This window comes from Pteropus vampyrus, unplaced genomic scaffold, assembly GCF_000151845.1.
Source record: "Pteropus vampyrus isolate Shadow unplaced genomic scaffold, Pvam_2.0 Scaffold141, whole genome shotgun sequence".
Taxonomy (NCBI): Eukaryota; Metazoa; Chordata; class Mammalia; order Chiroptera; family Pteropodidae; genus Pteropus; species Pteropus vampyrus.
Genome location: NW_011888922.1, coordinates 2,152,297 through 2,178,499, shown reverse-complemented (window position 1 = coordinate 2,178,499; position 26,203 = coordinate 2,152,297). Strand labels below are relative to the sequence as shown.

Below are 26,203 nucleotides of genomic sequence, written 5' to 3'. Positions count from 1 at the left end.
GGTTTTGTATAAGAAAATTTTATAGACACTTTAAAAGAAGAGTTACTACATTAAAGAGAGATGACTCAGATTTTCCTTGGCAGTTATGAATTCCTCCTTTTAATCAGAAGAATTTGCTTCACTTCACAATAACGTAATTTAAACATGAAATTGCTAATAATTACAAAGCAAGCCAGAAACGGACCCAAATGTGTTAAAAGCCCTTGCTCTTCTTCCTAGGGCTTTATTTATTACACCATAATGACTCATGTGTAACACTTGCAACTCTATCAAGGGAATCACAGTATACTGAAGATACAAAGATAAACAAGAACAAGACTGTTGCCCAGAGCCTGCAGCCAAGAATAGTGATGAATGATATGATGGAAAAGCACAAGAAGTATAAGTAATATGCAGAAGAGGCACACAGAACACTCAACAGAATCACAGGCAGCTTTCTGAAACAAGTGATCCCTAAAACAATACCTGAAGGAGCTGCTAGGTCAAAAGAAAGGAAAAAGACCTTTCTAAGCAGGGGAAACATATGCACAAAGGCTCAAAAGGGAGGGAGAACAAGAAACAACTAGAGGACTAAAAGTATGTGTGATACTAGAGTCTACAGCTAATGAAATGATCTACTCGCTTTCCAAAGTTAAACTCCTTTAATAAACCTTAGTGACAAACTGAAAACTATAGAACTAACCAACATAAACATTAAGTGATGAAATTCAACTGTGGAAACAAAACAAAGCATAAATGCTACTAGCAACAAAATAAAATACATTCTAGTTATTTGTCTTAGAATGAAACAGGCTTTAATAACTAGACTTCCTTATTATCTAATACTATTTAAATTATAATTCATGTATTAAGTTCATAGAGACCAAAACAGCAGAGGTAGCTTTAACAAATTTCTACATATACAGAAAATCTTAGAGCAAATTGGAGAGAATAACCCAATTCTTATATCTAATCATAGAAAACTGTCTTCTAAAATAATTTTCCGGCCCTTCTGAGAAGTCTTATTGTGAGGTAATTTTTATAGGTATTTTAAAGACTGAGTTCTAATCCTGTGACACAAATTTACTGTAAAAATTGGACAATCAACATTATATCCCTAGGTCTGTTACCCTCCCTGAAGATGAAGAGATTAGAGGCAATCATCTCAAAGCACTGACATTCTGTGATCTATGTGAGATAGACAGCATCATTTTATAGAAATCACAAGAGCTTTGCAGGCTATTACTGGCTAAAATGCTGTAACAAAGACCAGACATATCTTTCTATATGAAACAACTAAAAGCAGAGAAAAAATATACAAAACAACAGTATTCAACACACCGGACATCAAGCAATAAAGAGTAGTGATCCCTGAGAGAGGAGAACTAAACAAAGTGAGCCCTATGATTATATCAGTTTACTGTCTGGAGAGTTTCCAGGTTGCAGTTCTCCCTGAGTTGAGAAGACAGAGCTGAGAGTCTGGTAAGGTCAGTGTGGCTAGGATTCATAGAGCAAAGCATCAGAAGAAAGAACCACACAGGGAAAGTGAGCTTGGGAGATCTGCAGGGGGTCCACCTCAAGTGGACAGCTAAGTTCTGATCTGTGAAGAAACTATTGGAAGTCAGAAAGAAGCACTCGACAAAATTAAAGAGAACAATCTCTAAAGCTCACACATGGTCTACAATTGTTTTGTCAGAACAGTTTGTTTCAGTAGTGAAAATAAATCCTAGACTAAATGTTGCTTGAGTCCCACCTAACAAAGCTTAAAAATAAGACCTGAGCTAAATTCATCCCAGAACAAAGCTTAAGAATATTTATATGAATATAACAATGTTCAGCATCCAATAAAGTAATATTCACATTGGCTAGCATCCAACTGAAAATTACCAGGCATACATAGAAGGAGGAAAATATAATCCATAATAAAGAGAAAAATTAATCAACCAAAACCAACCAGAAATCACACAAATAACAGACATAGTAGACAAGGACATTAGGCCAGTTATTGTAAATGCATTCTCTGTTGACAAAGCTAGAGAAAAGAGTAAGCATATTAAGTAAATACGTGGAAGATACTAAACAAACTCAAATTCCAATCAAATTTCTAGGGATTAAAAAAGATAAAATCCAAGATGAAAAATACACAGGGATTAACGGCAGATTAGATATTGCAGAAGAAAAAATTAGTGCTCTAAGACAAAGCAAAAATTTCTGAAATGAAACAAAGAGACAAAAAGACTAGGGGGGAGAAAAGGAATAGCACACCAATGAGGACAACCTCGGTAACCTAATAAATGTATAACTAGAGTCCCCAAAAAAGCATGGGGCCAGAAAAATATTTAAAGAAATAATGGCCAAAGATATTACAAATTTGATGAAAACTATAAATCCATAGATCCAAGAAGCTCAATAAACTCTAAGCATAAGAAACATGAAGAAAATTACACCAAGACACATCAGAATTAAATTGCTTAAAATCAGTGATAAAGAGAAAATATTAAAAGCAGCTAGAGAAAAAGGGAAAAATGGCATAGATGATAGAGGTTCTGTTCATTCCTCTGGCGATCAAATCAAAGTTGTGACAGAAACAAGGAACAAGCAGCAAGGAAAAATAGCCTGGGATCTTGATGAACAAGTCATACAACTAGGGAGAAATCCAAGAAAGCACCCTGTAATGACAGAAGGTAGGAAGGGACGAGCAGGGCTACCCAGTCTCAAGCAGCTGAGTGGGACGGAGTCTGCCACAGCAGCAGTAGCAGAAGTCTCTTAAAGGAGCCGCGTCCCCAAGCAGATTATCGCGGTGATGGACCTGCTCGTTCTGAGCACCAGTGCTGATTGGGCTGTGCACAGGGGGCACCAGAGACGTACAGGGAGATGTTGTCCAAGTGAGGGCCTTGTGAGACTCACTCTGTACAGAAGTGCCAGTGGTATCCATTGTTCCCTGTTGAGCCCTCCTCCCTCCCAGTGCGCAGACACAGTGCGGCCATACCCATGTCATCAAACTAGATAACAGAGGTCGCTCTGCCCAAAGGATTCCCTGAAACCCTGCCTCCTCCAACTCACGGCCCCACCCAAGCCACGTCCAGGTATATCCTCAGCCAGTCAAGTGCTCCTTGCTGAGTAGCGCCTAGAATCACACTGGAGGCAGCTGGCCTTGGTTTCTAGTGTAGCCTTTTGAGGCAACTATAAGCAGAGCATCTGTGGATTGCTTGCTGAATCTTAACAGGTGGCCCCAGAGAGGCACAGGCTGGGGCTAAATTTGGCCTGCAGCTGAACCCCTCTCAGGACTGTGCCAATAGACACTTATTTCACAAATACTCACTAATAAGACCAGGAGACTTATGAGCTTTGCTTAGTACATGGAAACAGGTAGGGAAAGGCAGCCAAAATGGGAAGACAAAGAAGCAGAAACCATATGAAAGAACAAAACAGAGATCCAGATATAATGGAGTCAAATAATCTAACAGATGCAGAGTTCAAAAAACGAGTTATAAAGACGCTCAATGAACTTCTGAGAAGTACAGATAAATTCAATGAGAACTTCAACAAAGAGATAAAAAACATAAAAATGGAAATGGAAATTATAAAAAGGAACCAGTATGAAATGAAGAACACATTATCTGAGATGAGAAGTATATTAAATGGAATAAACAAAGGAAGAAATAAAGTGAATAAAAAAGAGGATCAAATGCCCTATCTAGAGGACGGGAAAGTCAAGGACACTCAATCAGCATGGCAAGAGATAAGATGCCAAGACTATAAAAATAATTTAAGAAGCCTATGGGACACTATTAAGAGTCCAAATATCCATCTGATCGGCATACCTAAAGAAAATTAAGATGCTGAACAGCTGTTTGAAGAAATAATGATGAAAAACTTCCCTACCTGATGAAGGAAATGGACATAAAACCCCAGGGGGCTCGGAGAATTCCAAAAACCGGGAATCCAAAGAGGCCCACACCAAGACACATCATAATTAAATTGCCAATGGCTAAATACAAAGAAAAAATATTAAAAGCAGCAAAACAAAAACAAATAGTCACCTATAAGGGAACATCCATAAGATTGGCAGCTGATTTCTCAAAAGAATCTATGCAGGACAGAAGGGCTTGGCAAAAAATATTCGATGTGATGAAGACCCAGGATCTACAACCAAGAATAATTTATCCAGCAAAGCTATTGTTTAGAGTTGAAGAACAAATAAAGAGCTTCCCAGACAAAAATTAGCTAAAGGAATTTATCATCACCAAGCCGGTATTACAGGAAATGGAGGGACTTCTTTAAGAAGAAAAAAACATGTATCAAAAACAGGAATAAAGAATGGTAACAACTACATTCCTATCAATAAGTACCTCAAATGGAAAAGAATTAAGTGCTCCAACCAAAAGACAGAGTGACTGAAAGGATAAGAAAACAAGACCCCTACATATGCTGCCTACAAGAGACTCACTTCAGATTAAAAGAAACACAGACTAAAAGGAAAGGGATGGAAAAAGATATTGCTTTGATAGACCTAGAAGGTATTTAAGTCAGACAGAGAAAGATAAACACTATATGATTTCACTTATATGTGGAATCTAAGGAATAAAAAGAATAAACTAATCAAAAACGGACTCACAAAAATAGTTGACAATCTGGTGACAGAGGAGAGGGGAGGTTGGGGGGCTGAGAGAATGGGGTGAAGGGTTAAAGAAGTACAAATTAGTAGCTGATGAATGATTACAGGGATAGGGAGCACAGCATAGAGAATGCAGTTAGCATTAATACGCTGGCTAGGTGGAGGGTCAGAGGAGGGAGGGAGCAATTGGGGCGATTGTTTTATGAACTATATAGATGTCTAACCAATGTACTGTATACTTGAAACTAATTAAAATAAATAAGTTTTTTTTTTAAAAAAAAAAAAGGAAGAAAAAAATAAGTAAAAGGACCAAAAAAAGAGAAGAAATATAGATAATTCCTCAGTGCATGGCAAACCAGTTGCAGACTAAAAATTAGGTAAAATTAAAAACAAAGAATCTTGTAAATGATAATTTAAATTTTAAAAAAAGCAGCTAGAAAAAAGGACATCATGCACAGAAGGACAAAGATTTTTAAAAATGACAAACTTCTCAACAGAAAAAATGCAAATCAGAAAACTATGGAACACCTTTAAGAGACTAAAAATACTGAAATCTATTAATCTAGAATTCAATTCCTGGTAAAAAAATCTTTCTAAAATGAAAGTGAAAGAATCTTTTGGTCATACAAAGGCTCTGAGGTCAGACATACCTAGGTTTAAATCTTGCTTCTGTCTCTTACTAGCTGTGACTAATAACAAGTTATTATTATTATTGGTATCAATAATATCATTTATTACCAATTATGAAGTGTTTACTATAAATGGGTCATGTATTGTGCCAAAGCTTATATGTATATATAATCTCACTTAATCCTCACAATTCAGAAATACTTACTATTAACCTTATTTTATAGAAATGCTGGAATTTAAACCTAGATTGACTGAACCCAAAGTCCATACTCTTAACCACTGTATCATACCACCTTGGCCTCAACTGCCTCTGTTTGTAAAATTTAAATAATATATACACTTGGGACTATGAAGACTAAATGAGAAAATATATGTATGTCAACCAATATGATGCCTGACACATAGCAGTCATTCAGTAAATGGGCACTGTTATTATTAAGCGGTCATTCTTACCATACATCTCATCTTCCAATCCATGAACGAAGGCTCCACAAGCTCCTGACTCGATCAAGTTCACAGCCCCTGTATCTACTTCTTCTTTGGGAGCATCATCTCCCCACTTTCTGCCGCTGGAAAATTCCCCCGAACTGTAAAGCTCCTTGGCACGCTCATGTGCAGTGCGCTTCCTCTGTAGAGGACAACAACAATTACCACCTGCAGAAGTTTCATGAAGGAGCAGTAAGGTGCACCTTAAAAATATGGAAAAGTAGGAAATAAGACTGCTCTCTCAGATTTACACTTTCAAAAAAATGTTCAATAGATCAGAGCAGAAAAAATGCAAATGCAAAGACTGAAGGCTCGCAGGACTATCACTGCTGACAGTAATCATATTTAAGACAGTAACCTTACTAAAGATACTGAAAGGATGTGCTGATCAGACAGGTGGTCATGTCTGCCACGGTGACATAAGAAAGGGAGAACCAGAGAAGTAAATAATAGCAGTGTCCCTCCAAACCCTATCCTGGGTAGATAATACACTAGAAAAGAATTTTTGGCGGTCCCAGTAAAAGTCAGTCTCTACTTGGCAACACTGTGCTCACCAAGCAATCTAGTAAATTCACTTTCTGCACAGTTTGCCTAAGGGAGAATATACTGGTTGGCTAAAGTAAATACCCAGTCTACTTGACAGTTACGTCTCTCATCATAAATGAATACTTTATACAACAGCCTCTTATGAACATTCTTAATGTGAGCTCTTGGTAATCATCTCAAAAGTATGGATGGAATGTAGCACCTGATCCTACAAGGATGTGGGTTAGACTCAGTAGTAAAGTTTGTACCTTGTGACATATCTTAGAAACCCTTGCATTACCATCTCTCAACATTCACCATGATCATGTCTTTCTTTATCCTTCCACACCAGTTTACACAAAGAACACTTACCAACATCAAATGAAGGTGCTGCTCTTCAGGAAAGCCATATGGCAATGTTTCATGAAACACAGATATCAACTCTCAACCATTCCTAAGAATTTAGCCTATCTTAACAAATAACTCAAAAGAAGAAAATATCTAATATGTATAAAGATAATATTCTTTATGTGATTTATTATAATGGAAAAATTAGGAGGACTAAATATATAATAAAGAACTAAAAATGATGATGTAGCTACTTAACAGAATATTATGTAATCAGTAAAAATGCTAAGTATAAAGTTGGCAACATAAAAAAAAGTATATAATATAGTGACAAATGTAAAAAGCAGACCACAAAACTATCTGCAATGTTTATACAATGTTTAAAACATGCACAAGAAAAACAGCTGGGGAGGAATACACCAAAATGACAAAAGTCACTGTTAGAGTAATGGAAAAATGTGTAAATTTTTTCCTTTTTTCTTCTATTTATCAAAGATTCTGTAACTCTACTGTCACTTTTATAATTAAAAAGTTAAGATATTAACAATGAATGTACATATCATATTCACAGATTCATTTGGTCCTGGCAACTATGTCAGAGAACTATACAGTAAAAGCTCAAAAGCATTCCACAGAGGCATTTTGTTACTGTTCGAAGAAAGAATTTACTCACTCTTCCATGGCAATTGCTGTTGAAAAGAAGTCCTAACATGTCACAATCTCAAAAAATAAGACCAGACCTTTGTAGTTCCTAACAAAAAGAAAGTTAATATTGCCTCTTTATAAAATACAACTTGTGCAAAGTATTTCATTATAATAATTTAAAATTCAATGAAGTAACTTGTAATTTGATTCATTACTAAGATTTTAAATTAAAATGTAATCCAATCACCCTACATTAAGTTAACAAATGCATGGGCTGCAAAATTAAATCAACATCAACTTGGCACATAGTTACATTGATGTTGGTTACAGAAACCCAGTTTAAATAACAAATAATTCAAGTTACCCTCAGATCTGACATCAGCTTCTTGTCAAGCGTCTGCTCCAAGAAATGAGAACTGACTTGCTCCATAGAGCCCTGTAAAAAGAAAGAATTCAGAACAAACTGAACATCTTTTAAGTCCTGAACATTATCGTAATATTCAAAGTTTGAAGCCAACTTAAATGCATAGCGATAACATTATTCTTGATACTAAAGACGCCTATGGGTTCTAAACGATGAGGAAAATAAAAACATTAGCAGTATCAGCTAGCACCTAAATAGAGCTTACTATGTGTCATGCACTGTTCTGAGTACTTTATACATATAGTAACTCATTTAGTTATCCTATGAAGTAAATAGTGTTATTAGTCCTATTTTATATTTGGGGACAGTAAGACACAAAAAGATTAAGTAACCCATTCAAGGTCACAAAGAGTGTAAATTACAGAGCTGGACTATAAACCCAGGTCTAGAATCCTTTGCCTTAACCACTATTCTTCACTATTTCTCTATTTCTTTCTTTTCATTCATTTGTTCACTCATTCACTCATTCAATAAAACAAATATTTATTTAGTAATCATTTGATTATATGCCTACAGTTACCAGGAACAGGAATACAAAAATAAGACAAAAATCCTGCACTCAATGATCTCAAAGACTAGTGAGGGAAACTGATAAGAGGTAACTACATTATGGTATGAATTGTTATAATACACATTTATAAAGGGTACTGTGGGAACTAAGAGAACCAGCAGTAAGGGGTGAAGACAGGGAGAGATATACTTGGGAACGAGAAATCATAAGTGCAAATGCATGAAGAGAGAATGTTATGTGGGAAACATCAAGTAGTTTCTGTGAATGGGGGTACTGAAAATAAGGCAGGACAGATAGGCAGGGATCAGGTCATAAAGGGCCTTGTTTGCCAAAGTAAGGAGTTTGCCTTATGCATAATAACTAGATAATCTCTGTTAAATACTTAATGAGCTCAAGAATGTATAAAATATTTTACTTATATTTAAAATTTTTATTCCCCCAATAATCCCATGAAGAATGTGCATGGTCCTTATTATTAGATGAGAAACTGAGGCTGAGAGATTTGGTAATTTGTTCATTTCAAATAAGAGAGAAACAGAGTCAGATTTACACCTCACAAACACCTTGGCAGGAAATGTGGCTAATGAACCCAAAGGAATCAAAATGAAGCAGGAGGCTATTAGAGCAGGTCCTGGACATTCTTAAAGAATATACTGGAGACCTTCTCTAATTCTCAAGTTAGTAAATACGGAAATGCTTACACAGGCTCAGACATTTTCTCTAAGCACATTTTGCAATAAAAGTTAAATGTTCTTTGAGAATATATTTACCCGAGTTACCACCTTTCCTACAACTCTAGATCAATTAATTGTTGTGCTATTTTGATTTGTTGTTTTAAAACCACTTTTTCTTATCTCTACATGGTACAGTTGGTGGCCGTGTTTGCTACATAGATCTGTGCCAATACCAAACCTAACATTCATTTTTTAAACAATGTTTATGAATAAAAATCATAAAGTTTATGAATAAAAACTATAAATTTTTAAGATTTCATTTTCTCTATAGTTTTACCACCAGTGTTAACAGTTGGCTTTTCAAGGTGTTTTTTCTACAAAAAATGAAAGTTTTAATGACTTCACACTAAATTACTTTAATCCACAGTCTCAATACCCTCTTTCAATACCTTCGGCTGAGCTCTCGCCCAAGAGAGTAGCAAAGAGGACATAATATTCAAATTCCAGCTTCAAAAAATTACATATCATTATTTGTAACACATTTCTAATGTTATCTAAGAAAAGTTGAAGATTTCCATTTTAAGTCCACAAATACCAGTGCTCTACAGCATAGTAATCCACTTGAAAAATGGTCAGACCTGAATGACTACAGCCCAGTAGAAACAGAGAAGGGACAGATTCAAGGTATGTCAAGAAGGTAGAACTGATGAGAGCTGACACCTCAATGGAAACAGGACACAGGAAAAGAATTCCCTAATGCCACTGGGTTCATGGCTGGGTAGGTCATTCATCACTCATGAAAGCACAGGAGAAACAGATTTGGACCAAAAGGTGAGTTAGTTCATCATAAAATGTATCTCACCAGTCAGAAAAACATCTATATTCTGCTCTACTTTAACTAAGACAAATATATTCAGGTAAGCTCTGCTTTCTCTAAATGTACCACTACCAATACTTAATTTATATTTATGATACTAAAAAAGCCATGATATTTAACAAACAAGTATGCCAAACCTGCTTTCAGAGCAAAAACAGTTCAATTAGTATAAAAACAAAAGTCTATGTACTCTTTGAAGGCACCTAGCCTCTACTCAATTAGGTGATTAAAGAGAAAAAAAAAAAAACCAACCAAAAAAAAATGAATGATTATGTGAAACTGCCCCTGACTAGGACATCTGCATTTCCCCTGGGAACAACCAGCCCTGGGCAGACTTGCAGAGATAAAAATCTAAAATCAACTGTCTCAAAAATGTTATAATTTAAGGTCAAAGACTTCTGAAGGCTTATAAATAAGCTTTATTTAATATGAGAAATTAAACATCTTAAGAGGAAACACTGCACTAAGGACCATATCCTAGATGGAATATCAATTATCACGATGAATTTCAAAGTAGTATTATATTCTAAATAGTTTGATGGAGCTGCGTACTTGGAAATCAAATTTCTTTGCCCAATTAGGTCAGTTATAGATAACCAAAAACCAACTATTCATATGGTTTTGAATTTTCTGAGATAGTGCACATCTGAAAATTTTCATCCTGCTGTAAGCCAAGGAGAATGGAGACTATTCATTTTTTGTACACAATGGACTAAAGCCTTATCATTTCATTTAAATTTTTAAATAACTTGGCTTCTGCTTTTCTCTTGTGCTTCGTTTTGTTGCACATCCTTCAAATTGAATATTATTCCCCTATACCAAGAAGTACTATAATGCTTGTAATTTGGGATGCCACTGTAGTTTATTAGTGTGCATGATACTGTACCCCTATATCTCTGATCAGATTTCTCCTTCCTTACTTTACCTAGCTAAGTCATACTCTCAGCCTTCAAAACTCTGAAACCACCTTCTCCAAGAAGCCTTCAGTGGTTGTTCAGTGCTCTTTCCTAGAAATATCAGGTATTGTAATTGATTGCCTACGTCAATCTATCAGACTATCAACTCTTTTAAAGACATAGACTATGCTCAGTGTTTGTTAACTTGATGAATATGTGGTCTAAAGACCATATGCAGTTTACTTGACCATGGGTTTATCTACTCAAGAGTTGAAGAATAGGGAGTTTACCTCTTAGCTTACATAAAGGAGCTAATAAACCAGCAAGGCCTTAACTGCACAACCACAGCTCTCAATGTGTAACTGGACCCTCACTAGGAAGGGATTCTACATGGGCTTTAAATCATGAAGTGTTATTTACTACCTACATGGCCTTGGACAAATTACATCATTTTTCTAGACCTTAGTTTTATTATTTAGAAAATGAATATTATAATACCTACCTTAAAGAGTTTAAAAGGATTAAAAATTACTTGCAAAAAGTGAATATGTATACGAGTATATGTGTATATGCATGTGTGTATAAGGAAATGGGTATATGTGCATATGGATATTTGTATAACAAAAAGTGCCTAGCTTAGTAGGCTAGAAACTCCATAAAAGTAACAATTATTATTAGCAAGATTAGATTATTTACTTTTGTAATACAAACATAATTACTTATATAATTTGTAGCTGTAAGGATTTGAAATCACTGAATTATACCATAAAGCACTTGAGTCAAATTAGAGTCATCTAAGTGGAATTCACCACTTTCAATTCACCACTGTAATTCAATATTCATACAGCTTGACATAAATGAATTTCAGATCTTATGGGGTACAAATTGAAAAATCTGAATGACACTGCTTTAAGGATTACTTTTCTAAGCTGCCTACTCAGATGAAGATATATCATTAAATTATTCCTCTAAACATCCTCTCCCCTCTTTCTCTCTTAGACACACACACACACACACACACACACACACAGTAGATGCTCAGTAAATGCTAAATAAAAGAATCTGATGAATGATTGGACTGCTCTGAATTTTAAAATATTCATAGACCAAAACAAAGCTTTAAAATGTGAATTCAAAAATAAAATCAGTAACAGTAACTGGCTTGTTTAAGCCTGTATTTTATTATGAACAAGCAATACAATTTATATGCAGGAAATTCTGAAATCATCCTAATTCCTTACTATTCCATGAAAATACTTCACACAGGTTTCAGCAGTTACCCCATATATACTGGTCATAGGACAAAGGCTATCACTGGATCTGTGGGCTATCACTGGGAAGTGTCCAAAAAGAATCTCAGGCATTTTTGCTGTGATATTATACAAAGTTTTATAGATATTTATATGTATTTACATACTATAATCACCTCCACCATCTCACATAGACTGTTACAATAAATAAACATTTTCATACACAGTCTCTCATTTGAGCATCGTGATAACCCTGTGAGGTATATATTTGATATATATATGATATTAAACCCACTTAATAGATGAGGAAACTGAAACTAAGATTAAGTGACATGTCCGGGATAACACGGCTATAATATAAGGCTACTAGGCCAACACTCCTTCTGTAAGACAGCTCCATCTCTGAAAAATTAAAATTGTTTTTCAAATGTACTACAAGTTCCCAAAGGCAAAACAGTAGGAAAGTATCAGGATAAAAGTCAGGAGATTAGTATCTGAATCTTAGTCTACAACTTTCTTTCTATATAAATTGGATAATATTCTTAACTTCTCTAAGCCTCAGTTTTCTCACTTGAATAATGGGAATATCAACATCTATCTTGCTGGGTTCCCATAAAGAATAAATGAGATCATGTTAATGGCTTCACAGCAAAGTAAGTCATAACGGGTGCTTAGTAAATGGTAGCAATTATGTTTATTATTATTTTCCTTTTTCTCTAGGCCTTAGCTATGTAATATGTTAACAAGTTTAAAGTGGATTATCTTAAAATTTTTGTAGTTCTAAAAGACTGCTTCTCCATTGGAAAGTGAGCCATTTCTTTCTATTTTAAGAAATTTTCTATTTTAAGAAATACTAAGGTTTCTAAAAGTAGTTACAACTGTCTCTATCTGTAGTTTCTCAAAATATGTGTACAAGTGCTAACAGGCAACATGTTCACTAAAGAAAGTAGAGCTTACCAGTAACTTTGCAGCTTGAACTCGAACTACCCAGGAGCCATCACTGACCATGTGACAAATTTTTCCAAATGCATCATCAACTAAGCGAATTTCTTCATTAGAAGAAGGGATTGGGACAATGCTAAATTTTAAAAAAAGGAAACCACAAATGACAAAACATAAGCCTAAAGCTGCAGGTTCAACTGAGTATGACCAATGAAAACTGGCACGGGTAGAATAATTGAATATTAAAATCCTAGAATGATGAAATATATTTAGGTGCACTGCAAATTTTCAGTGTCTTGAATAAAAGTGTTTAACCCACCAAAGGTTCAAAGATTTATGAAGATACCAAAAACTAGCTACCATAGAGTATTTTTATATCTCTAGGTTTATTCATCCCTACATTTGCATCACTCTCAATATAGTAAATCACAGAATAATTGAATATACTTGCAAATCTCATCCTAAAAGAAGAGGCAAATTCCAATTAATTCTTTCTTTTGTGGTGGGGCGGGGGGTGTCTGTAGGTTTATTAAAGCATTCTGGTTTTCTGAATTCAGCAGGCAATTTAACGAGGAGGAAAAAAAAACACTTCTTTTCCTATAGAAGTAGCTCCTCTATAAAAAGAATAATAATATTTATCTCTCCACATCAAAGAATCTCTGTGTGAATAAATGATTTGATTACTGTGAAAATATTTATAACCAGGAAAATACTACATAAGGGATCATTATTCTCAAACCACCTGGTATCTTTATCTGGCATTTGTATTTACTAAAATGGGCCCCAAACAATTTTAAAGGTTAAAAAAGAGCGGCACGGGGAGGCTGCAAAGCACTTGAGACAGTCCCATCTCTTCATTTATAGAAGAAGAGGCTGGAAGCCAGAGAGGTGAAGTATCTTTCCCAAGGTACACAGAAAGTTCATGGAAGGCAGAGCTGAAGAACAAGGACTAGGTATTCTGATTTTAAGGTCTCTGCTTTTCCCCTATTGCACACTGCTTTCCAAAAATCTAAACAACATTCTTTTTCTGGAGGTGGGCTTTTTGCATGGTAGGAGGAAAGAAAATGGCTTAGCAATGAACAAAAGCTGGCTTACACCCACACTGACCTTTCAGGATAGAGCTGACTGACAACCCAGATAAGCTGGACTGCAGCACTGCGCACTTGTTCATAGTCATCAGAGAGCAATTTACAGGCCTGCAAACAAGGATTCCAAAAGTCTGTTAGTTTTGTGTCCCCCAGGTGATGTGCAAACTATTTTCACAATGAAGATAGGGTAGCTGAATAAGGATGCCAATCATAATACTTGTGGGTGGTTTTAACTTGTTGCATCTTTGTCCAACAAAGAATTCTTGGCCCCTGTCAGCTGCTCTGTGTTCTGACTATGCATCCTCCTACCCCATGTCAGAACCACAGACTGACAGCACAAAAGCCATCTAGAATAGCACAATCCTAGCAAAGCTGACTGGGAGCCCACAGTGCTACTTTCACAGGCTTGAAGACCAGAGATAGTTTCTTCCTCCATCTGTAAAATCAAAGCACAATTTTCTGATTGACAAGCTGTCTGAAATTAATGTACAGATTTTTGTTTTACTTTGCTCTGAAATGAAATATCCCCACTCCAGCCAGTCATAGCATTACCCTAAACTTCAACACCCAAACTACTCCATTTCTGAAATTTTAAAATTCTATATGCCATGCTATGACCATAATATGCTACTTCACCAGCTCTTCCATTTCCATGACTTAACCCATCATACCTGCTCCTCAATCCCACTTAGCCTACCTATCCATTTAATCCTTTTCTCAATCTTGGCACTTCTGACATTTTGGATTGGATAATTCTTTGTTGTGAGGGGCTATCCTGTCCATTGTAAGATGTTTAGCAGCATTCCTGGCCCCCTTCCACCAGACGGTTGTAGCACCGCACCCTCACTCTTTCCCTCTCCCCAAGAGTTTCAACAGTCAAAAATACCTCCTATCCTGACCTTTCATCAGCATTTGACACTGTTCACTGAGAACTCTCTCTTGCCTTTTCTGAAATATATTCTTCCTCTTCCTCCATCTGGTTGCTCCTCAGTTCCATTCTAAGGCTCCTTTATTGTCTACCTCTTAAATGTTGGATCTTGCCCATGGTTCCACTCTTGGTCTCTTTTAAGCTTCTTACTCTCCCTTGAGTATCACCATACACCTTAGATATTGATGGATCCGAATACTCATCTCCAGCTCTGATCTCCTCCGATCTCCACACCTTCAAAACTATCTATGACCTAGAATTCTTATTATAGTTGTTGTCCCACCAACTCTTAAAAAGTCAATATAACCAAAGCAACTAATTCTACCTTTAATCTCAAATTCTCCACCATAGTTCCATCCTCATTCCCTTGAAGAAGGCCTTGAGGCCCTCATCATTGCTTGCCTAGTGTTAAAAAGAAACAACAGGCCCAAACTGGAGTCACTTCTGCTAAGCCCCACCAAGACTTAATACCTAACCTAACTGCAGTTTCAGCCTCTCCCAAATGTAGAATTTTAATCCAAAAAGTCTAAAATTTCCTGGCCAGCACTATTAATTCGCTGATTAATCTGCCTGCCTTTCCCTAAAAGAAAGTAACCTTGTCCAAAATAAGCCACTTTTAATGTCCTTGCCCCACACTCTTTCTGCTGATAAAAATCTTCCATTTTGTACAACTCCTCAGAGCATCTTTCTATTTACTATATGAGATGTTGCCTGATTTGTGAATCTTTCCAATTAGATCTTTAAATTTAATTGGTTGGATTTTGTTTTTTAACACTACTTAACTGACACAGTCTTATGCCACTAAACTATGAACCATCTGGTTAGCTCTTCTTCCTCTGCATCCTTACTCTCCATGTTTCCACATGGTTTTAGGCTTTAATTATTTGGCTTTCCACATGGTTTTCCAATAGGGAGAGAGGGGGCAGTTCACATCAACACAACTATTCTAAACTCATTCTACTTCATTCTGTAAAAGAATAAACTTGGTTTATACACCAGTCATAGGGGCTTGACTAATTATCATCTTCCTCCGAAAGGTAAAACCACTGTGACAGGCTAATAAAATCTGGTCTCCAAGCATGGATTTAGATTGCTTGACTCTAGATTCCTGCAATTATTCTACAAGAGAAATACCACTTTGTAAGATCTTTCGCTTAGGTGGTCAATCAGCTTCTCCTAGTGATCTTTTAACTTCATTGTGCTTCTCTTTATCAATATTACAATAATTATGTGATATCTTTTTATATGATCCCATAGCTTTGGTCGTCCTCCTCCGGAAATACTCTAGATTGTCAAGTGTGGTGACTGACAAATGTGGTGCCAGACTGACTTCATGTTGGCCCAACTAACCAAAGATCAGCAAGACTACAACTTTGCTTACTCTGAATACTACACTTCTCTTTGCATACTCTGGTATTTATACTGATACCTAAATCCTCCTAAAAGTCCTTTCGCAAGTACTAGTGCTACTCAGTTACATATCTCCCACTCTCTTCTTACAATGCTATGCTTTGAATATAACCTCACAATCATCCCAATTAATGTTATCACTGTTAGCTAGCTGAAGCTCTACGTTTTCAAATTCTGACAACCACTGTGCCACCTTCCCAGTTTCACGATACTTCCCTTCCCCTTATAGTCATTTAAGGTACCTGATTATAAATTGTTTGGTGTAATTTCAGTCCTCTTTCATGGAGCTGCAACTATATAATAAAGATATAGTTTAAATATTTGGGAAAAAAGATCGATATTACCAGCATCCCCCATAATCCCTCATATTTCTTCCATTAAATCAGATTAACATAGTTCCTTTTAGCCAAAATCAGTGCTATATAAATAAGAAACATGGTCAAAGATTTTTCAGTAGATGTATTTGAACATTTAATAAATCTAACCCACAGACTCTCCTAAGGGGATATTAGAAAAATATAAAATAATGATAAGAAGGCTGAGGAAGAAATGGTTAACACTATCTCCTCCTAAAAAGTAGCCACCTGCCCACCCCTTAAATTTCACCTATATTTCTGAAACTTGGAAGGTACAACCTGTACCTATTGTACTACTATACCCAGGGGGAGGGATATAACTTAGCATTGTATTACAATCGGTCCAGGTTATATCTTCCATGTTTCAGAAACATAGGTGAAAGCTACCAGAGAAGACCAAAGAAAAGCACAGTGTCATACAGAAATGTGCACCTTTGAGTTCTGTAATGCCACCAACGTCTTCCTGAAAAATATACATAAGGTATATCCTAGAGAAATTCAAAATGTATCCACGGCAGTATTTAGCCACAAACTTAAAAAAACAAATGAAAAACAAACAAACAAAACTCTCCCCATTTACTTTCCATGATCATATTTACCATAGCTTTTATAGCTGCTGTTCTGACACGCGGGTCTTGGTCAATGAAGTAATCCCCTATAATCTTCTGGACATCTCTGACAGCTAGGCCTTCAGCATCTTTTGCGACACTTTTCTCCAAAGAGCCAAGATTGCCAAGTAATTGCAGGCACTTATTTCTTACACCATGGGAGGTATCTGTCAGGTGCTATAAAAAGAAAAGAGAGAACAAAAGCACATGACTATCTTAAAAATAAACAAACATACCAAAAAAAAAAAGAGAAAGAAAACCATTCTGCCACCTTTAGGGGTGACTTTGAACACTACATTCTCACCATAGCTTGTCTAGTATCATGTTACTTGAGCATGTGTCTTCCAAAAAGAATCATGAGCCCTTAGAAAATAAAAAATAAGATTCCCATTTGTTCATCATTGTATTCCCCACAGCTAGCACTTAGCCTTGTAAAGAGTATGTACTTAAAAAATTGCCTCTAAATTGCTATCAAATCTAAAAACAAAACAAAAATTTATAAATTTTTAAAACTTTTAATATCCATATAGTAATATGTAAAAATCTTAAGTGTACTGCTCAATTTTCACAAAATGAATATAGGCATATAGCAAATACCCAGATAAAGAAACAGAACATGACCAACACCCCAGAAACTCCCCCTTGTGCCCTTTCCCAGTAACTACTCCACCACCATCAAAAATAGCCAGTATCTTAACTTCTAACACATAGATTTGTTTTGCCTATTTTTGTACTTTATAAAATCAAATAGTGTCTGGCTTCTTTTGTTTAATATTAGCTTTGTGAGATTAGAGATTATAGACTGGCACATAGCTATGATTCATTCATTCTCATTACTGTATAGTATTCCATTTGTGAACACGCCACCGTCCATTTACCCTTTCTATTGTTGGCAGATACTTGGCTTATTTCCAGGTTTTGGCTACTATGAAAAATGCTTTTATGATTATTCTTGAATGTGGCTTTTGAAGTACATACTCACATTTCTGTTGGATCTATACTTAGGAATGAAACTGCTGGGTCACAGGGCATGTATATGTTCAATTTAAGAAGATGCTACCAAATAGCCTTCCTAAGCAGTTGTACTAATTTAACTAATTTATCCTTCCACCAGTGATGCCTAAATGTTCCAGTTGTGCCACATCCTGGTCAACACCTAGTACTGTCAATCTTTTTCAATTTAGCACTTCTCACCAGCATTATAAACAAATTATTGGTTATCTCTCTCTCATACCTAGTCCAAAGCTAATGAAATAAGCTATTTACATAATGCAGGAACTGAAAATATGAAATGAGTTTGCACGGTAGGTTATAATATGGTGTGGAATTCTCCTTTTTAAACTTTTTAAACTGAGGCCCACAGTAAAAAATATCCATTATGTTGCAACATGACACTCACATACTATGTGTATATATATGTACATACACACACACAGAAATTTTAACAAGACAATATTCATCCTTATATCTTGTGATGTGCTCTGATATTTCAACTGTTTTGTTTTTCAAAAAATACTGATCATGACCCATGAAACTGATTGCATTACCCACCAATGGATCATGATACTCAGTTTGAAAGGCACCAGTATAGAGAAAAGTAAACGGAACTCAAAATTTAAAAACCTGGGTTCACAGATCTCCTTAGAAAAATGGCTAGTTTTAGGACTGGGTCAAGATATATATAAGAAGAGTCTGTGAAGAACTAATGAAGTCTAGATCAAAAGGACACAGAAACCAGTGTGAAATGAGCTCCCATTGTCAACATTTATATGACACCAAAAGAAAGCACACATCTAGAATGCAGGACTTTCATAAGACCAATGACCCAGTTTCTTCGATAGATCTATGGCATTAAAAAAAGGGAGCACTGTTACCAATTAAATGAACTGGCATGAAATGATATGAAGTAACTTAATAATGGCATCATGGCTATATTGAAAAATATTATGTTTTATCAGCTAGAGATACATACAGAAGTATTTATAATTGAAATAACATGTCAGGGATTTACTTTAAAATACTAGAGTAGATAACACGAAAAGTGAGAACAGATATAAAAGATTGCAAAGCATAAATAACTCAAATTTACACTCGAAAACTAGAAAGAATAGCAAATTTGAAATTTTCTGTAATATGAATTATACACACACACACCACCTAGTTTAAATTTTCAGCTCTGACACGCTGTAAGTGTGATTTTGGTCAAGTCACTGGACCTCTCAGAGCATTGAAGTCCTCATTCCTAAGAAGGAACAATAATACATACCTTCATAACTTATAGGTTTATCATGAGGTTCAAACAAGAATGTAAAAGAAAAAAAAAACTTTCTATACTATATACTATAAAGCATGGTATGACTATTAGTTATTATTACTACAATCTAAAATAGTAACAGAGGTATATGGTCACAGATAAAGTATATGTATGGTTTCATTAGGAGATAACTACGTATACAATTATCAATACAAAACAAGTGTTTTTAGATATTCCCTTTACATTCAAATTTTCCATATATAAATGAAATCATTAATTTGAACTCAAACAGCTAGTTTCTTTCCCTTTTGCTCACTCTCTCTAACATTACCGGCACTCTCAGGAATCACCCATCTTTCTCCTCTTGCCTTAATTCACTAATCCCCTATTTTACAGAACCACAAGATAAGTGATATGTCTAATAACACATAGATAACAGTGAGAGAGCTAATACTGGAATCCAAGTCTCCTGACACTCAGTCCAGAGCTCTTTTTCTCACAAAGTGCATAAATATTTTCATGATTTTGAAAACTTTACTATGTTCAGAGTTGGGCATTTGAACCTTACATACTTAAAAGTCTCTACAATACCTGTTTTCATTACAAATATGAATATTGTTACTGCCCTGTATTGCTAATCTCCAGCCATGAAGAATCATTCAGGTTTCTAATTACTGCCTAATAAACACAGTGATGCCAAATAATCAATTCTTATGATTATTAACTAGGCTGCCAATACCTTATGTAAGTAACACATACACATGCAACTGAACAAACCAGAAGATACATCAAATAAGTACATATATTAAGAATAATACTAACAAGAAAGTTACAATAGAGAAAAATTTAGAATGAACACTGTAGTACTGAGTTTTAATTACAAATAGAGAACAACAGATTTTCAGTAAACATAGACACAGAAATATAGATGTAAATGTGAGTATATAATGTAGATATATCCTCTAACACTGTCAACTGAGAGGGCCCATAAGCAGCAACACTCCAACAGCAATGTGCACATTTAGTGCCCAGATCTTGGTTTCAAAACACAATTCTCCACTAAGAGGAGCCAGGGCTTCTTGGAACAAGGCTAACTCCAGGGCTAGAGCAGAGAAAGTAGTAAGATGAGCCTGGAATATTTTACTGTACCAGAAAAAAATGAAATATTCAAAGAATGATAGAGAAAAGTCAAAAAGATACAGAAGCTAACTTGAAGGGGGTCCTACTTGGCTGAATCAAGGAATTTGAACAACGAGATGAATAATGATAGTAAAAGATTATGATCTGTAAATAAACAAGGACTCCATGAGCTCATCACTGATATTAATAATTGGACAGAATATTTACATACTTTCAAAGTACTGCCCCCCAAAATATTCATTTCAAAAGGAAAGAGTAACTTCACAGTGAAGAAGTTTGACACTACTCTAACCAAGTGGTTAAAGTAAACATCATCAGTAATGGGACAAATCAAAACAGTGCACCACCTAATAGGGGGCAATGAGAAGAAAAGAGCATTCATGATATTCTTGCCAAAGATGAGTAACTTGAATCTAATTATGAGAAAATATAAGACAAACCCAAATTCAGGGAGATTCTACAAAACACTTGTCCTATAATTTCCAAAGTGTCAGGCTATAAAATCAAGGAAAGACAGAGGAATTATTCCAGACTGAGATGATGAGATATGGTGACTAAAATGCAATCTGTGGTTCTGAACTAGATCCTTTTCCTGTAAAGAACATTACTGGAACAAATGGTGAAATTTGAATGAGGTTTGAGGATTAAATGGTAGTAATATTTTGATGTTAATGTCCTGATTTTGATAATCGTATGGAGGTTATGCAGGAACATATCTTTGCTTATGGGAAACACACACTGAACTTTTCAAGAGTAACTTACTCTAAATGGTTCATACTTACTTTAAAATGTTTCATAAGAAACAAAAGTACTTTATTTCTATAGCTGGAATTTTTCAAGTTTGAGATTTTTAAAAAATAAAAAGTAAATAGTCTAAATACACACAAAAACAAAATAACCATATTGCTTCATAAACATTAGAAAAATATTACATTATCTCTAAGAATAAGTGTATTTTAAGACCATAAAAAGAAAGGGGAAGCAATGCAGAGAATGCCTCCAGGAGGTGTAGGAGGCTTTGCAGAGAAAATAGATTTCATAAACTGTTTCACCTCTTATTCAAGAAGCAAAGTAGCATAGTGGAATGAGCACAGACTGGAATCAGATAAAACTGGGTTTGATTATTGGCCCTGCCACTTAGTATCTATTTAAGCTCTACTGGGCTGGATAAACTTTTAGAAATTCTTACTTTGTAATAATAGGAATATACCCTACCATGAAGTTTTATAATGAGTGAATGAAAGGAATTCATTTAATAATTATTGCATGTAAAATCAGCTTATAGTGTCTGGGACAGAACAGACATTCAACAAGTATAAGGACCTAGCATAGTGCCTGGCACTTACCATGTTCTTTTAAAAACAACCTACTTAAGAAGAGAAAGGGACAGGTGGAGAAAAGAAGAACAGATGATGGGAAAAAAACAAACAGAAAACAGAGAAGGGTCAGGTGTAAAAGTGGGCCTCCTGGATGATACAGGTCTGCTGATCTGGAACAGACAAATATGAACTTTCTGTTGATAGCTGTCTGAAAATAGGGCAGTCTGTCATGAAAGGCTAACTTGGAGGAGAAAACAAAGGAAACCTGCTGAGAAAACTCCTATGCAGAGGGTAGGATTCTCAGAGGGAACCTTTCATTATAAAAATGGCTCAATCAAACATTTTAGCTCAGAGTTAATTCTTGCTTCCAAGTTATGTAAGCTACAGAAATATGAAGCACACGCAATGCCTTATATATAGTAAGGGCTTAAAATTGTCCATCAAAATAAGACACTGAATCTTAGAAGTTAAAGAGAAACTTCCAGATATAAAGCTGGCAATGACTCTGTCACAACTGATACAGCAAGTTTTTTTTTAATAAACTATATTTAGTATGGAATTTCTCATAACTAAATTGGTGACTAAACCACCAGCCCCTGGAAGACTGCTACCACTGTGACAAATACTTTTATTTTCAAACAACAAACTAAAACTTTCTAGCTTCTATTACGGTAACCAGGCAACACTGATGCACATATGATCTGGCTATTACTGAATGTTAGCCCAAAAGAGAGAGTAAGTATAAAGCATACCCTCAGGAAAGCAATTACAACTTTATGATGTCCTTCCCCAGCAAGTTACTTCTTGCATCCATGGCTATCATCATGAATAGCTGCCTAGGGTCTGCTCTGCAGATGATGCTATTTCGGCATTATACCCAGGCTATTCATTAAAGTGTCATCATTTTTATATTAATGGAGTAAGTAAACCATATCCCCAATAATAAGAACAATTCATGTTAAAAAAAAATGAAATAAGCTATGAAATAAAAAACTGTATGGTTCTATCAGTTGCCTTAAGAGCTTAATGTACTTTTGCCAAAGAATTAAAAGAACAGAAAAGAAAGAAAGGCTGGAAGAGAGACAATAGGGCGACAGAGACAAAGAAGAATTAAACCAGGCTATAAGGAAGTCTTATAAGCAAAAATGACATTTGTTCTTCTAGAAAAATCTTCACATATAGGAAAGGAAGTAGAAGACCTCCTGTTTCAGTTGTGCAGATGCTACACAGAAAAGAATATTAATTTCCTGGCCAAATCTATGAAACAAACTTCTTCATCTTTCAAATAAGGATTAGATGTATAATGTATCTCAAGGAATTATAGATAGGATAAAATGAGACAAATTTTGAAAAGTTAAGAGTACCCAAAAGCATGACTTTTTTTCCTATTATGAAACAAAGAATATGAATCATACCTTGTATTTAAAAGATATATAAAGGAACAATTTTAACTTAATAATAATAAGAATAGAACATAATATATTAAATAAGAGATAGGAAGGGATGGAGGGAAAGCTCTATTTACAGTAGAATGCCAACTAATAAACATAGAAGTAATGATATGTGCTGATCACCCCTGCACTCCAGCCTGGAGGACACCTTCAGAACAAAGGAAGATTTCTGCTAGATTACTAACCACTCATTCTCCACACCTATGAAGAGGAAGAACCAAGAGTCATTCCCTATGGCTAAAACCATGGGGAACCTATGAGTTAAAGGCTGGAAACTGCCAGGAGGCCTTTCACTCTACATATTCTTTCTTACCTTTTCAAACTACACGCACTTCCCTTTCCTCACTGTATGTCCATATTAAAGGAAATGGGAACTAAAGAATGATATATAAACTGAATTCCCTGAACACTCAGGGTCCCTCTCAGTGCCTTTACAGTCTCTCTCAGTCCTTCTCTCTATTGTCTCTGTCCCTCTAGGTCCCTCTCAGCGCCTTTACTCGGTCTCTCACTGTCTCACTCTGTCTCTGAGAGGAGACCACACTCTGTCTGTGGAGTGTTACCCCTTTTCTAATAAACTTTCCTTTTGACTCTAACTTTGGCGTGTGTGTTGAATTCTTTCTTCAATCTCTGCCAAAGGACCCTCTTCTTCTCTCAGTACAGGGCTTGGTCTCCCCGTCACTCGGGGAAATTTGCCCTGTCCTGCGTCAGAAGGAATAACAGTTTAAAAATCACCATTTTGCAATTATCAGAGTAATAACAAACTTAGCAAGATTTATTAATAGTTGCTAAAATACTGAGTAAAAGTTTGATGGGGAAGAGGACATTTATATAATTTCAAAGTATCTCCCCACAAATTACTTATTAATCACAAGGGAAAATAGTACAGTAAGTCCTGACTTCAGTGTATAAGGAAATCAATTTTACCATAGGCTAATTGATATCGGTAAGAGTTGAGTTCCTACAGCGCCTCATCAACATTATAATAAAATGATGTTGAATGAAACAATGTTACCCAAGGATCTGCTGTGACTCTACAATGAAAACTCTAACAGATGCCACTTTAACCAAGTATCAAAATCAACATCAATAAAATCAGTCAAACCTCATCTGTGCCTCATGACACGATGCACTCAGAAAGATGCAATATAATTCATGTGGTATTCCCGCCAAAATGCATAACCTGATCTAAACTGAAAATATCAGATAAATACATTCTAGAAAGACATTCTAGAAAATAAATGTCCTATTTTAAAATATCAAGATCATGAAAGACAAAAACAGGCTGAGGGACCTTTCCAGATTAAAGAAGATGAGATATGAAAACTAAATCAATATGTGATTCTGGACCAGAAAAATTTATATAAAAGATAATACTGGAACAAGAAGTAAAATTTGAATAGTCTGTAGACTAGTATTAGTATTATATCAAAGTTAAATTAACTGATTTAGGTAATAGTATTGTGGTTATAAAAAATTTATCCTTGTTAAGAAATACACATATAAGTATTTACTTTAGTGGAAAAGGGGCATGATGTCTCAAATTTACTTTTAAATAGTTCAGAAAAAAATAAATGAGAATGATAAAGCAAATGTAAGAAAGTGTTAACTACTAGTGGATCAGGGAGAAAGGTACATGTAAATTATTTATAATATTTTTGTAAATTTTTGTTAAGTTTGAAATTGCTGGGGTGTTTGGAGTCTATCCCATACCCAATCCAATGCTTTCCCAGAAGTCCTTCTCAGTAAAAGAAAGGCACCACCATCTAATCTGGCACATAAGCCAGAAACCTAGGAATCGTCCTCAGTAATTCCTTCACCCTCACTCCATGCTCAATCACTAAGTCCTGAAAATTTTATTTCTTAAATATTTCTAAAATCTATCCACATCTTTCCATCAATTTAACCCAAACTACTATAATCTCTCACTCAAGCTACTACAATAACATCCTAACTGGTCTCTCCACAATTACACTGGCCTCTTCTCCAATCAGTTCTCTACAACGCAAGAATAATCTACTCAAAAAACTTTAATGGCTGCTCAGCAAGACCCTGATCCAAGCCTAATGATTCTTAAATGGTTTTTGGTCTCAGGATCTCTTTACTGTCTTAAAAACTATTAAGGACATCCAAAGAGCTTTCATTTATATGGGTTTTGTCTCTCGATATTAACTGTATTAGAAATTAAAACAAAATTTTTTAAATATTTCTTTATTAATTCCTTTACTCAAGTATATGAAGAAAATCTAGTATGAGATATGTAGTTGAAAAAAGAGGACTAGTAAGACCTTCCCTCAGAGAGTCCCTAAAAACACTAGGGGTCCTTAGAACACACTATTGAGAACCATAGCTCTAGCTTTACTGCCATCTTTAAACTCATCTAACACAGTGTGCTCCTTTCTATATAGGATCTTTGTACACACTGTTCCCTTGGTCTAGACCACCTTTCCTTTCCCATTCACTCCTTCCATTCCCTTTGCTTAATTAACTCTTACCAATATTAAGATCTTAAAATCTAAGCTCAACTATCATTTCCTCTAGAAAATGGCTGAATTCTTTAATTAGGTTAAGCCCCACCACCCACACCATATTCTTCTCTTGGAGCTATTAAAAAAAATTTATTTAAGAAACCCTGCCCTAATCTTACATACCTGACAAACTATTTCATTCAAAACCCAAGTCAAATAACTTCGATTCCAGAATGCTCTTCCTTAATACTTCTCTTACCCCAAAGACTTTTCCACTCCTTCATTCGAGCAACTTTATATACCTCAGTTACTTCTGTTATTGCAAGAAACATACTATATTTTATATGTTATAAGCCTGACTGTTGGCTCATGAGTTCTT

At 35.4% G+C, this 26,203-nt stretch overlaps 1 protein-coding gene across 2 annotated transcripts in view; it reads right to left on the bottom strand.

Moving 5' to 3' along the window:
* Positions 1 to 26,203, bottom strand: part of INTS4 (integrator complex subunit 4) — an 85,482-nt gene that overhangs the window by 38,431 nt on the left and 20,848 nt on the right. The window contains exons 5-10 of one of the 2 annotated variants that reach the window (XM_011368370.2): positions 17,187 to 17,372; positions 16,474 to 16,524; positions 13,913 to 14,001; positions 12,821 to 12,941; positions 7,596 to 7,667; positions 5,681 to 5,855 (exon numbers count right to left, since the gene is read on the bottom strand). In XM_011368370.2, coding sequence (XP_011366672.1) covers positions 5,681 to 5,855; positions 7,596 to 7,667; positions 12,821 to 12,941; positions 13,913 to 14,001; positions 16,474 to 16,524; positions 17,187 to 17,372 — 694 coding nt within the window. The remainder of the gene's footprint in view (positions 1 to 5,680; positions 5,856 to 7,595; positions 7,668 to 12,820; positions 12,942 to 13,912; positions 14,002 to 16,473; positions 16,525 to 17,186; positions 17,373 to 26,203) is intronic. The other variant, XM_011368371.2, reaches the window with a different exon arrangement.